Source organism: Sebastes fasciatus, chromosome 5, assembly GCF_043250625.1.
Source record: "Sebastes fasciatus isolate fSebFas1 chromosome 5, fSebFas1.pri, whole genome shotgun sequence".
Lineage (NCBI taxonomy): Eukaryota > Metazoa > Chordata > Actinopteri > Perciformes > Sebastidae > Sebastes > Sebastes fasciatus.
In genome coordinates this window covers 13,155,308-13,170,209 of record NC_133799.1, presented here as the reverse complement: position 1 = coordinate 13,170,209, position 14,902 = coordinate 13,155,308, and the positions used below count along the sequence as shown (strand labels likewise).

Sequence of the window (14,902 nt, the reverse complement as noted above, 5' to 3'; positions counted from 1 at the left end):
ACTTGCCAAGGCATGATTATATATTTTCTAATATAATGCGTGTATTAAGGTGCAGTACCAACAGGAGGCAACAAAACCACTCACTTAAGTTTATCAAAAATGTCATAGATGGGCTTAAAATAAGTATGTAACCAAAGTAAAATACGTACGGAAACAACGTAACATCAGTATGGAAAACACGTGACAAACGTCACTAATGTAACTTGGAAAACAAAACACCCGTCTCGATTACCGTTCTCCTGGTTGAAAGTCCTATGTTTGTTGGATCCATCCACCTCCCCTCTCACCATGGTGTGAAAAAGACACGCCTAAAGCAAGAATACATTGTTTTTACACACTTTTGCCTTACGCATTATCGTGTTATTCACACCCCTTTTTGTGCGACTGGGCTGGAGTTAGATGAGAGGCTTTGTGAAATCTTTGGTTTAAAAAAAAGATTGGGAACACTGCTGTGGGACACATTTTGCCCAACAGTTTTCAGATCTAATGTGAAGTAAATCTACTAAGTAGTAGAGGTTTCTTCCTGGATAATTTTCCCTTATGGCACCATAGAAATATTTATTGGGAGGAGTTTTGCTCTTGAAGTAACCTAAAGTAACCTATGAAACTATTACTACTGCCGCTGGGTTTTTGGCTAGAACATTAGGTGAGGTCTTAAAGTGCATTCACTATGAAGGGTTCATTAATTAAAAATGTTAAGAAAAGCATGAAGTTCACCATTCTATATAGAGGGTTCAGTCTGCTTTATGTCCTTAAAATTATGTTTTAATAGTCTGCAGCATGATGACATCCTGCATATGAAGCAGGCCAGAGTAGCCCACTAAGGGTCTATTGATGGGTCGCCAACTGCATACAGTAATTGGTAGTAAGTGGTAAGTACTTGGCAAGTACTGACCACTATAGAGTGAATTTCTTAATTTGTTCCAATCCAAGGAGGGAAGCACTAGCACCATTATCTCAAAAACAACATTTGCACATAAACAGCAACAATATGTGTTGTATTTACTGTACAAATGTAAATACTGTACTGCACAAAAACAAAGAAAATCAGAAAGATCTCTGTGTCTTGTCCAAGGGGCGTCAATAGCTTGTCTCAGAACAATTAACAAAGCAAACTACAAACCAACAATGTGGATGTTACAGCTCTCATTAGGGCAGCAGGTTTGCATGCATCGTCAAACAATATGAGTCAATATTTCATGCTAAAGATCCCATAATATTATGTTATGATCATAATGTTTTATATGAAGTCCAGTGTCATGTAGGTCAGTAACTCAATAACTCAGTGTTTGTTATGTTTGCCAGTAAAAATATAACAGCTGAAAGGGTGTATACTGAATGCATTTAGAGACTAATTCAACAAAGAGAAAACAGTGGACCCTGAACTCCTCTCATTAAAATGAGCCAAACCTGCTGATAGTAGGGTTTCCATTCAAAGGTTCCATACTGGCCGTGATTTCATTAATTCTTTAGTGAGTGAGCTTATCAAGACCACTTGCCATGTTTTGAAAAATACAATAATTACGTTTATCCACTGAATCAAAATCTAATTTGAACCATGCCCCCATGAAATGTCTGTAATGAAATACATCTCCAACAATGGTGGCATTTAAAGCTCTGGCAAATGAGTACCTGCTTTTTTAATTTTTTATGTTAGCTACTGTGTTTGACTCAGAGCAGCAAGCTTTTTTACCTTGATTGCAGTGGAGGCGATCTGGATGTGGTGCAGCTTGTGCAGGGTGCTCTCCCTGTCAATAAAGTAGGAGGCAGCCAGCTGGTGGAGAGCTTCCAGAGTCACAGCTGTGCCATTGGATTCGCTCACTTCAGGCGTCCGACTCAACTTCCGCTTGTCCACAAAGATCATTAATGACTCTTCCCCTGCGAATGCACACGGCAGACACACACACACGCAGTTCATTAATGACTCATCCCCTGTGAACACACACACAAACATAATGTTCTTAACCCATTTACACCTGCCAGCGCTCATTATACAATCACATAGGCAGATAAGCAGTGCTTCTGAAGGTGGACAGCTAATAAGAAACTTAGCTGCAAATTTTACACTGTGGAATACATTTTGTCAATGTGTTGATAAGTCTGCAGCTACAGTGTAGTGCGCAAATTGAGATATTTTATGGAACAAGTATTTCAATACAAACCTTCAGAGGACAAAGCATTGACAAACGGTGGGAAGAGTGAAAGATCGATGGAAAAAATCCTTTCTAACTGCATTAGATTTTATGGGGAACTGGTTTTAATTTATATACAGTACAGTACATTACCACTGGGGATGGATAAAGGTTAGCACTTCTAAAATCTCAATTTTAATAACTCACTTTGTCTTTTATTGAGTCCTGAAATCCTTTAACAACCATGTGTTTCCAATACAAATGAAGTTACAGTTATACGATGGTATACTTGTCTTAATTGTATTGCAACAAGCTTCTCTATTTTGTCTCCTTTCAAGATATTGTCAAATTTTTTTCGCCCAAAAAATATGTTGAAATAATGAAAATCATTTGGAAACAGATTATCTTGTGAAATTAGCAATAATTTTTCCTTTTTTTGTTTTAAATTAGTATCAATTATAACGAGGAATCACTGTTTATTTCGATATCAATGTTTAAAAATGCTATATAAGCACCTTTAAAACACTTGCACATTGCTCAAATTCCTTAAGACTGGCTAAAGTGATACTGTAGGATGTATTAGGCCATGCTTTAAGCTGATACTTCTTCCTTTTTGTTTGCAAAACATGATGCACAGGATTGTCCTTCCAATCTATTTTAAATACTGTTGGCATTCATCGCAGCTTTGAGAGTTTATGCACGAGAGACACAAGATGAAAGGAGCCGGCAGAGGAGTTGGGAGGAGATTGTGCAGCAGATAGCCAGCCACAAGAGCTTTGTTGCACATACAGTAGTCTGGCTAACGTACATCTATTGTTATGGAAACAGAGGATCCACTGGCATTTTTGTTAAACAGCTCCAAACATAGATTTTACATGTTGAATCAGAGAATATAAGCTTAAACAACCACAAACGATCCCACAGTGACAGCTGAGACAATATTTAGTCAAATATTTAGTTGTTTGAGCACACAAGAAGCTTTGGAGCTTCAAATATGTTTAACTGCTAGATATTTACTCTTCTTATTACAATTCCCCTTCATTTGACAGCTGATTTATCTACAGCAACAGGGATGGACAAATAGAGAAAGAGGTGGATGAAAAGGTCCCAACTTCGGACACGGTAGTCATATATACAGTATATAATTTATATACACATCGGCTCAAGTAGTTCCAGGAACAGGAGCTGCAGGAGCTACTTTCAGAACAGTAAATTGAAGTCCCTTTAGCTCTTTCCTATTTGGGGTATACACCACATCTGAAGACATGGGTTAATTAGAAATATTATGGAAAGCATCAGCTTCTTTGATGCAGATTCATACGTATTTATTTTTTTTATTTTTTTTACTGCTGCATGACTGTGATGTTGGAAAGGAGACGTTCAGAGGTCTCCAATGTAAATATCTAGTGAGTGTTTGAAACAATTAGCAAATACAGTTACATTTCGTTTCACTCACTAATGATATATTTAGACCCTGGTTCCTCAGGTTGATGCTGGTAAAGTTCTTCAAGTTATAAAACGGTTCCTTGAGGGATTCCTGTTGGGAAGGGCCACATGGGTACCCCAAACCTCACCTTTTAACTCTTCCTTTCTCTTTTGTGTTATCGGTGCAACATTGGAAATTCAGAGTATTAATATAGCAGCAAACAACTATTTGCTATGTAAAGATATAGAGGAGTAATGTCTACCTGAGCTGAGAATTAAGTCTCTCTCCCTCTGTGTGTGTTGTAATCCGAGCTTCTCTATGCTTTGTTTCAGGCTGTTCTCATACACTGCTCGTAGCTATACCTATGAAAAAGTAATGCACTGTAATGTGTATATAATTCATATAATTGTGAACCAGGAAGTATAAAAAGTGGCGGGTATGAGGAGGTTGGGGTGGGTAAAAAAAAAACAGACTTTTGCCCAGGGGACCAGAGTCCGTACCCCGTGTGAAACCAGAAGTGAACGATGCTTTATTTGTCATGTAACTTCCATACTTAAGTTATGCCACTTCCGCATGGTCTTTTCCTAAAACCTAACAAAGAAGTTTTTGGCACGTAACTTTCGTGCTTAAATTACACCTTCCTGTGTTATTTTAACCAAAACCGCAATCATTTTCTAAACCTAACTAAGTTATTTTGTTGCCTAAACCTAACCAAGTCAATATTTTCATAACTCTAAGTAATTTTATTTTGAAATAGTGAAAAATGACACGGGCGTCACATGTTGCTGGACATTTGTAGGAAAATCCACGAAAAATGAGGAATAACTTTTCATAAGAAACCCTTCAAACCATTGTATGAGGATATGTTGTATGTTTACGTCGCCAACCATGCGTGCATGGTAGTGCTTGTGAGTTCTAGTGTGTGTGCCCCACTGGCTATAGCTCACGGCCGCTGCTCTGCACTGCGCTCATGTGGCGGTTACCGCTGATAACGCCGTCCTGACCCACAGCGTTAATTACGGAAGCACAACCCTCCGTTTCCCCACCAGGTTAACACTGTCAGCATTGTTGCCGTTGTTTGGCTGCCGGCTCAGCTGTCAACATGTTGAGAGCTGTGTGGAGGCAATCCCTCAATCATAGATATGTTCTGAATTTTGAATTTAGCACCTTTGCAGTAGGTCATTAAAAGTAAAGAGAACCAAAGCCCGTCTACTTACCTCCCAGTGTAGCGGAGAGCAGGAAGTGGGTTCCGTATTTCCTGATAATGTTGTCAGTGATGGCGCTGAGACTGGGCCTCCTGCCCAGCTGCCTAATGGTCTGGAGGAACTCGGGGTCCAGCGGCAAGGAAAAGCCATTGTTCTCTTGTCTCTCCAGGGCCAAGCTGTTCACCTTCCAGCGGCCAAACTCCCTGCAATGTCACAGAAACACACGCTAAGAGTAAGCAAAGGACACACAGCACATGAATGCCGCATGCAGGATGCGGGTCCAACAGAAGCCACAAATTACACCTTGTATGGACAATGCAAAGACTAAATGCACTAAAGTGGACTTGAACAGTTTTTTTTCCGCCTCTGGAAAAGAAGGGAAATGGGGCCCATTGTTGTGATTTTAAAGTGTAAAAAACACAGCTTGTGTCCCTCCTGAGGAAGGCTCATATTCAGATCTTTTCCTTGCCTGGCGTGAAATATGATATCTGCAAGACCTCTAAGTGAATCCTGTGTACCACCCTTTAAAACATGAATGGGTAACTTTCGAACCACAGCACCTCAAAAAGAGGAAAAAAGATTGCGCTATTATTTCAAATCGATGGAGAAACACTGTTTTTCACTATGGTGCAAAGCACTTCTCTGAGCTCGAGGTAGAAATAGCATGATGACTTAAATTGTTGACAAATGCTGTATACATTAATAAACCCTTACAAGTGTCCTCGTAGCTGCATACAACTACATTCAAGTTTGCTACAACTTTATGTTTAGGCAGTTTGTATACTGCTTATAAATGCTAAATAGAGGGACTTGTGTTACTGATGAATGGTCTCATGCTATTTCTACCTCCGGCTCGGAGAATTGCTTTGCACCAGAGTGAAAAACATTGTGTTTCTCCACCGATTTTAAATAATAGCACAATCTTTTCTCATCTTGAGTGACTATTGGAGGCGCCGCGCTTGGACGGGCTATAATCATGGATGGTGTCTTGCTGCTTTCGGGGTCTCGTTTTGGAGGGAACGGGCTTCATCTGAAGTCGTTTGATATTCAGCCTGGCCTTGGAGCATGCCAGCTGCCTTTATCTACCAATTGCAGACTGAGTGCTGCTGCTGCTGCTTGATGCATAGATTAGCGATATTCAAATGCAGCTGGTAATAAACATGGTTCTACTCCTACCTAGCAGGGGATAAATTGAAGACATTTCAATCACTGTTGGGCGGTTGACTTGTCTTTCGGGGAAAAAGACCAACAATCTGACATGCATTTGAGTTTGAATGTGTTTTTGCTGCAATCGACGAGATTCACATGTGAAAATGCACCATGTTATGCCAAAGAGTGGCTGTAACACAAAGCATACCTCTCAGATATACCTCTCGATACTCTACATCTACTCTCCTTGTTCAGATAAAGTGCTGGGAAGTCTGTTTACTGTAAACAATATTAAGTCACAAATAAAAGAAGTGAAAAATATATTTTTGGCTAATTGGCTGAACTTTGTCATCTTCACTCCCACCTGCCACAAAGACGAAGACATCTGAAATGGTTTAGAAATGACTAAAGGATGCAGAGTTACCATTTTAGTCTTGTGACCAAAAAACAAACAGAGATGTTGTATTTTCATTTAAAAAAATTTAATACGGAAAGGAATGGTAATCGCCAATGTCAACTTAACAATAGCCATGATTCAGACAACCCCACAACACCTGAAAAGAAGCAATCAAATACTTCTGACGTGATAACAATTATTTTGGTTCAAATCAACAAAGAATGTATTCAACACTCCACGTTCAATCATTTTTTTTTATTATCTTGATTAGATTATGCAAAGATGCAGTCTGGAAGATGTGGTAATAAGACAGTAAGGCAGCCACCTCCCATCTTAACATTCTGCAATTTGGATACTAGTGTTACAGTTTATTGGTCAATATGATAATGGCTTATAAACTGAGACAACGCAAGCGCTAACGTACAAAGGCCAATGTGTTGGCAAACAATACTAAATCCTGCAGACATGGAGGAACATAGCATTCATTTGGAGTTGTGTTTCCGTCTGCTGTGTGGGTGAAAGTCCAGCATATCGCCTATAAGCTCTGGTTTGGTCTCCACCAAATCCCGAGACACATATCTGGCTTGTCTCTTGTTAAATCGGGTTGTATTTCCGCATCATTTAATTTACTGGATTAACCATAACTGGCTTGACTTCTGAGTGATGAAGTACCCAGAAGTCAATGTTGATTTATTCATACAACGCAACTTCCAGCGTTATTATAAGCCAAACCATGATCTTTCCCTAAATCTAATTACGTAGTTTTATTGCCTAAACCTAACCAAGTTGATATTTTCCTAAACCTAATTACATAGTTTTATTGCCGAAACCTAAGGAAGTTGTTTCCTGTGAAGATGGATGTTTATTTTGAAAAGACTGTATGCATGTACTGAGCGGAAATCAACACATGTTGCTGGACATTTGTAGGAAAACGAACGAAATAGGAGGATATATTTTTTTGTGAGATATCATGCGAACCTTTGTATGAGAATACGTTGATGGAGTCTCAATTGATTTTTTTCAGAAAATTTGCTATATGGCTGTGTTTTTCTCATTCACAACAGCACTACTTTATCTATATCACCAACCCTGAGTAGCATCCCATGCATACAATATGCCCTTGCAAGTGGCAGACAGATGACGGAGACAATCTAATGTGAATGCAAAATGGATTTCAAGAGCAGAGGACTGCACTAAGTGATAGCTTCAATGCTGTTTTACAGCATAACACTGACAACCACTACATGCCTGAAATGCCAGCTGATATGGTTTCTGAGAAGTAAAAATTCCTCAAACTTTAAAAAATGCAAACAGTTTTTTTCGAACACTGCTTGCTCCTCCTGCTTTGCCAAGGAGCAAATCATGTCTTTCTTTCTCTCTCTAACATACATACAATCTCTGACACCCTACAGACACACACTAACTCCCTCATGCAAAGACACTTGCCCACACACATGCATCCGCACACCCCGCAGCTGCAAACATCTAAACAAAGCTGCCCTTGCTGCAACAACTTTTGCTATCGCCCAGAATATCGCAGAGCCCCCACGGGTGCGGGCCAGCTGCCAATCAATTTCTCACCAATAACAATGACCCCCTGAGAAAAATACAGAACAGAAAACAGCTCATTAAGGCCTGTTTCATGTCTGTGTTTCACTATAACGAGCGGCCATTAGTGTTTCTCTCGGTCCGCTGGGGCCGGCTGAAGAAGGGAGCGGCGGAGAGAGGAAGAAGGAGAAGGACACAATGCCTCACTATGCTGCCTCGCTGATGGACACTTATGAATAGCGCCACAGCTAAGTTGGAGGATACAGCACACACACACACACACACACACACACACACACACAAACAAATCTGTTGTGGAAGACTTCAATCCAACCTCACCTTCTGCACGCCATATACACACACAAACAAATCTTGCGTTTCATGGAAGACTGCAGGTTTATTTCACCCTTTAACTCCTCTCAGCAAGATGCTGAGTGACTGAAATAGCAGACACACACACACATGCACACAACAGGTATATTTCACCTGCAGCATTGTGCAGCAGGGGGCTCGCTGCACATCTACCTGTCTGCCCCCCCTCCGAGCGAGCCGGAGAACCGTGCACCAGGAGGCGAGGAGCTGCAGGAGCTATACAGGGGCCATGATCAGAGCAGAGGATCCGTATCCTGCTACCTGTCCATCATAACCCAGGTGTCTCAGATCCATCACAGCGTTACAGGCAGCCTGAGGGTGCCGCTTGGTGCCCAACATAACATATCAGGGAATCAACCCAGCGAATAACCCACTGATGCAGTCAAAACACGTGCCACCGAGCATAGCAATGCAGATTGTGCCAGTTCAGTACAGTATGTGACCGAGCAGGCTCAGTGAGAGCCTGCTGCTGCTGCTGCTAATGTTATCTCCTGAGGCATGTTAACAGGGAAATTGCCGTAAGAAAATTAAATGCATCACACATGACACATCATGCTCTATATTAATAACAGGAGGGCACACACAGAATCAATTTTCCATTAGCAGTCTGAAAACATTAAACTGCCTTTCAAGCTCAAAAGAGTTCTTTTAAGATCACAACTAGGGCTGCAACTAATGATTATTTTCGTTGTCAATTAATCTGTGGATTATTTGGTCAATTAAGCGATTAGTTGTTTGGTCTATAAAATGCCAGAAAATGGTGAAAATATCGACCAGTGTTTCCCAAAGCCCAAGATGACGTCCTCAAATATCTTAAAATCTATCTTTGTTTTGTCCACAACTCAAAGATATTCAGTTTACTGTCATAGAGGAGTAAAGAAACTACGGACGTAACGATCATATATATATATATATATATATATATATATATTGATTCTATGATCAACGATCCAATACCATCAATGCAAAGTGAAAACTTTGATATTTATCGGCATCTTTATGATATGTCTTTATTTTGAAAATCCCACGGCACGTCTGTGTCACCATTTCCATCCAAGCCCACCTCCTTCCTAAACATTCAAACAGTGCTTAAGCATGAGAAATGCGGCACTTTATAGTGAATAACAGGTCTATTTTTCATTATTTTTATTAAAAATAATGAATTGTTTTTCATATACTGTATGTGTTACAACCTGTCAAACACACAAAGACTCTGGAGAGACCAAAGCATATGAAAGGACTCCATGAGACCGGTTATGTGAAAATAAACAATCAATTCATTGTCAGTCAGGAAAAAACAACTGTTAAAATACAACTAAGCCAACAAAGGGTTGGAGATCCCGTTAAAATGAACAAAAGAAGGAGAAGTCGCTGCGCCAGCCACGCAATGGGCCGTCGCACCCAGCTCATCCCCCTAAACTCAAAAATAGGCTAAGTAGACCAAACTGAACTACCAAGGATGTCCAGCCCAAAAACAAAGTAACAAACTAAATGCCGGGAAAAACCCATCTAAGATCGAGAAAAAAGGAAACAATGGAGAAGGAAGTCTCCCAAGCAGTGCTGCAGGCTGGCAGGCCTCAGTGCCAGTGATTGTGCGCCCTTGCACACCATTTTTCCGCCCTTTTCTTCCCCCTTAATCAGCGCCCTGTATCAGGTGCGCTCTTCTTGGGAAAAAAAAGGCCAGAAGGGAGGGGAGAGATCGATCAACAAAACACGCCCACAATACAATGTGCTCTGCCGCACATGTAGCAATATGTCTGGAAGAGACCAGTAATAAAATTGTTGAATCATATTTTAGTTGTTTTTTGTGAGGTGATATAAATGTAACAGATTGTGTTATATGGGCATATCGTCTCATATCAATTCCACGCCCCTGAATTGAATCAAATCAAAATTGTTTTGTGGCAGACTTTTTGATATCAGAAAATATCGTATCGTAATCGATATAATATCGTATAGTGATGAAACTTGTGATTTAAACCCCTAAAATAAACCAGAAAATATTCACATTTAAGAAGCTGGAATTGAAGATTTGTTTTCTTAAAAAAAAATACTCAAACCGATTAATCGATTATCAAAATAGTTGGCAACTACTTTCATTTATTTATTTATTTTATTTTTCTTTCTTTTATTCAAGCACCAAGTAAAATTCCATCAAAACGTTATATTGCAACTGTATTATATGTGATATTGTATATCACATGAACAATTACAGCTGCACTGGCCCACATACACTATTGTTTAGGTCAGCCTTGATGTCATTATTCTTTGTGAAAAATACCTAAGGGAGTGTCTATATAAAGGCATTCTGCTGGGTGTAAGCCTGACCCTCTGGTTAATAAAAAGCCCACAAGCTATATGTTACAACTGCTTCATAATACTGTTAAATGATTGGAAACCGCACAGGGCCACATGGCATCTTTCAAACTTTAGGCAAAAAAAAAAACATACTAAACTGGGTTATAGTATCGCATGGTCAATTTGAAATCCCTTCAGAGGGATTTGTGCATGAATTCAGTTGTTTGTTCCCATTAGCCTGAGCAACTCTGTGGCCCATTTATGAACTAATACACACAAAGTCATATGTGACTGGCAACGTGTGAGGACTTCATGCCATTGATGCTGTGAAAGTAAACGGACATGAAGCATTTATATTTATCAATCATTCATGGATTTTGTTATTTTGTATTCATTTGCAAATCCATTTAGCACATCCTTTGGGAGGAATCCTCGTGTTCACAACTTTATTATGGTTCTTGTGTTAATCATTTCTGTGTGTGTGTGTGTGGCATTACTCTGTCTGTCAACATTAGGAGTACGATGTAAAGGCTGTCAGAAGAATGTCAGGAAGAGGGCGTAAGTATCATCCATATTTTAGATAAAAGGCAAGCACTGTATGTAATGTATCACAAGCTATAGGACGTGTAATGTAGAGCTTGTTGCACATTACATATCTTGAATAAGCAGCACAGGGGCTAATATGATATGATACAACTTTTTCAGTTTGCATTGAAATTCATTTAGCATCTTTCAGCAGTTCCGTTCAAGACATGCACATACAGGTTAAACATACATTTATAAATATGACACTTTCGTAGACGTACAGAACACATTCAAACAGTTATAACAATTAGAAATGTCACATTTTACATGGCTTTGTTGAATACTCAATTCTGATTGGTCAATCACGATGCTCTACAGTCTGTTATTTCTTTATAACAGACCGTTGCTATGTATAACAGACCGTTCCTATGGGCGCAGCTCTGATCTTGGACTCTGGCAGGTCGTTTTTGTGTCAAATTATTGATTTCTTAAGAAAGTAGCTGTGTAATAAACGGGATAATGTAAAGCTAGTGGGTCATTGTTTTGATATAAACCCCTTCAGGGCGACGCAAGACCGCTTCGCGTCAGTGTGCGGCATCGCCTGTTGGGGTTTATTTCACAACAGTGACCGGCTCGCTGTACATTATCCCTTACATGTCCTCTGGATTCAGATTTTATTTAGCAGCACACTGTTTTTGGTTCAGCAACAGGATAGACTGATGTATAAAATAATTCTTCAGCCTTTTGCATTTAAATGAAGGGACTCAAAATGGCCTATTGGGGGGCAGAAGTTGGTATTCTCCGTTTAAAAAAATGCGATTAGTCAAAAGAAACACCGTTAGCAAGTCTGGGCATGCTCTTGTTGTGAAGCATGTGTTTTCTTTGTCCTTGGAGTGCTATAAAAATGTACTGTACACAACGTTCTGTTGAGACACCCCTTACTGACTCTTGGGATGTGGTTCGTGGTCTCTCCTATTGTAATTACAATATAATTGTCCTACTTACACTTAAAATAATGCATAAAACACTGATGGATTTAGCGTGCTTACAGGTAATGTCCATGACAATGCATAACCCAAACCTCTGTAACAATGAAATGAAACTGAGCAGAATAATGACACCTACTCAAATTGCCTAGGTCTCAGATGAAATTGTATGAGGTAAAAACATTACAATTTATCCTCTACGGTTTGCATATGTGCACACATTTTTTTTTCAAACAGTAAGTAGATTAATTTTGTATGTGTTTTTAAAAAAATATAATTTAGGGTTAAAATCCCTCTTCGGGTGTAAGTTAATTAGACTAGCATGAATGAGCTCTATGATCCTTCTGTTGCTGGTGTCTCAATCATGCTAATGTTAATGTTGGGAGCTACAATGCATTCTCATTTGAGCTCATCATAAGAAAATTTGAATGTCACGGAGAAATAAAAAGGAAGAAAAAAACAAGAGAAAGCAAAAATAACTCAAATTGTCTTTGCAGGTGTTCCGAATATTTGCATGTATACACTGTTTCCGGCAGCGAGCTGATTACCTATCGCTTATCATCTCTCATTTCCTTTCCCTTGTTTTACTCAGATACTGTGTAATGACTTAACAGCAGTTAGGTCCAGATCATTGCTCCACATATCGAAACTCTGGATTCAAACTGTGATTTATAAAGCAAATACACAATATTTACTGTGGATTTGCGGTACAGGCCTTTTTTTTCCCCCTTGCATTCTTATGTAATGAATGCACATTTATTTTGAACCATATCAGTGGTATAAAGGGGAGGGAGTTAATTGAATTACTTGACTGACTCAAAAAAGTCTAATTTCACCCTTGACTTCATGCAATATTGAGCCTTTAGTTAAATGACATCTTTGTCTTTCATTGCACGTACAAATTATGTTATTGGAGTTCTAAAAACAGACACCTCGTCTCCAAGAAATTATGTTTAAATGCTTCAACATTTGTTTTACCAGTTAGTTTTTTACATGTGTAATCATTGCTGGTTAGATTATGTTCAATGGCAAAACATTTTCCCAATGAAGAAAGTGTTTTTGCATCTTGCCAGATATTTTAATTGCAAGCATTTCCAGAAAAACATGATCCGGGCAGCATTACATTTATTTCAGATTGTAGTAGTAGGGACAGGGTTGACCTGAACAAATCTATAATCAGCTGCTACAAAACTGGTTTGAATTTTTTTTTACAATTTGACAAATACTTGTTTTAAATGATTAAAGCTCTGGGAGGACTGCATTCAATTAAATAAACAGGACAAGAGACAAAGAGCAAAAAATAAATAAATAAAATGACATCAGGTGAAAGGAAATGATTACAGTTTTCGGAGATGTTTTGTATTTTTCTAAGTGGATCCAAAAATTAAAGTGTAAAGAAAAAGACAGAAAACATGTACCTAACCATGATAGACAAACATTTGCTTACCATCAAAAAGGCTTGAGTGAGAACATATGTGTGTGTGTTTGTAGCTGGGTTACCCCAGATACCAAAATAACCCGTTGTGCAAAACAGTTGGTTGATGTAGACTCAATGTTATTTCAAGGACCTCCCCAAAGAGAATTGTGCAAAATGGGAGAAAAGTCCTTCATGCTTCATTCTGGAAGATAAAACAAATTACATTTATTTGGAAGACCTTGACCGCAAACTGCAACTGCTCTGCAGTTTTCAATGTTCAGATTTCTTTTTTTTGCCGCAGTTTGGTATTTTCCCTTCTCTTGCTTTAATCTGAAGTGACATTGATCCTTCTCAATATGCATGCATTAGCAACAGATAGATGATTTTTGAAATTAAGAATTACGCACAAAGAGGCTTTTCATTTGAGCGGCATCAAAATAATTTCTACACATGCCAGTTGCATATTGAGCATTTTTGCTGAAAGGCACCTTCATAGTGGCGTACGTTAACTTTGCTAATAGAGCTTCTGATAATGAAGAGGAGAGCTGGAGAGTCCAAATGAAAATGGAAGTACGATGGGGCGAGAAAAGATGGAGAGGCTCGTGTCTTTTAGTAATCCACCCACCGTGGAGACAAACAGGGAACGAAAAGCGAGATCAAGACGAGAGAAGAGAGTGTAATGATGTAGTTAATAGCTGCTGGTTGTGAACGCTTCACGAAATTGCCACCAACAGTTTTTTTCCAACAACATCAAACACACACCAGACCATTAATTTGTGAAATCCTATTAAACCAGCCGAGAGGTCCTATAAACAAGACAGCGTACTGTTTCATGTTCATTTTGCCTTCCATGCCTTTGATGCTACTAAGCGTTACTCAAGTACGCATTTCAAACACTCGATAACTACCTAGGACTGTGACCAGTGCCACATAGATTCTAAAACTCCTGTAGAGGACGAGGATGAATTGCATTTGGGATGCAAAATGGTGAAAAAGAACCGAGGCCTATGCTGAGGGGTCGAAGTATAGATTCCAGCTTAGTGGACATCTCATTCGGTTACAGAATAGCTGTCAAATTAACTTTATATGGACAGTGTAACTAGATGAATCTGACTGACTACATTTGTTCTTCTTTTTCTGCTTTAGAGTCATAGATAAAGTCTAATTTTACTCTCTGTTCTAAAATAATAATCAACAGATGGACTAAAGAGAAGACTAAAGTCACTAATTATTACTCATTATTCACGAAACTCCCCTGGTTGCCTGGCAACCTCACGATGACAAGAGCCACAAATTCCCTGCTCCCAGCCAAGAAATATAGTACAGCACTTAACTCCCAATAAAACCACAACTTGTCTTATTTTACACTTAGATTTTAATAAAAATGAGAATATTACACATTAATTGGTGAGCCATTGAGGTGCTGCTATATATTTTTTTAACCTTT

General features: G+C 39.1%; 1 protein-coding gene across 1 annotated transcript in view; it reads right to left on the bottom strand.

The window, feature by feature from the left end:
* Positions 1-14,902, bottom strand: part of LOC141767636 (BMP/retinoic acid-inducible neural-specific protein 3-like) — a 63,586-nt gene that overhangs the window by 35,047 nt on the left and 13,637 nt on the right. Inside the window, exons 3-4 of the mRNA XM_074635131.1 lie at positions 4,776-4,966; positions 1,694-1,878 (exon numbers count right to left, since the gene is read on the bottom strand). Of these exons, the coding sequence (XP_074491232.1) occupies positions 1,694-1,878; positions 4,776-4,966 (376 nt within the window). The remainder of the gene's footprint in view (positions 1-1,693; positions 1,879-4,775; positions 4,967-14,902) is intronic.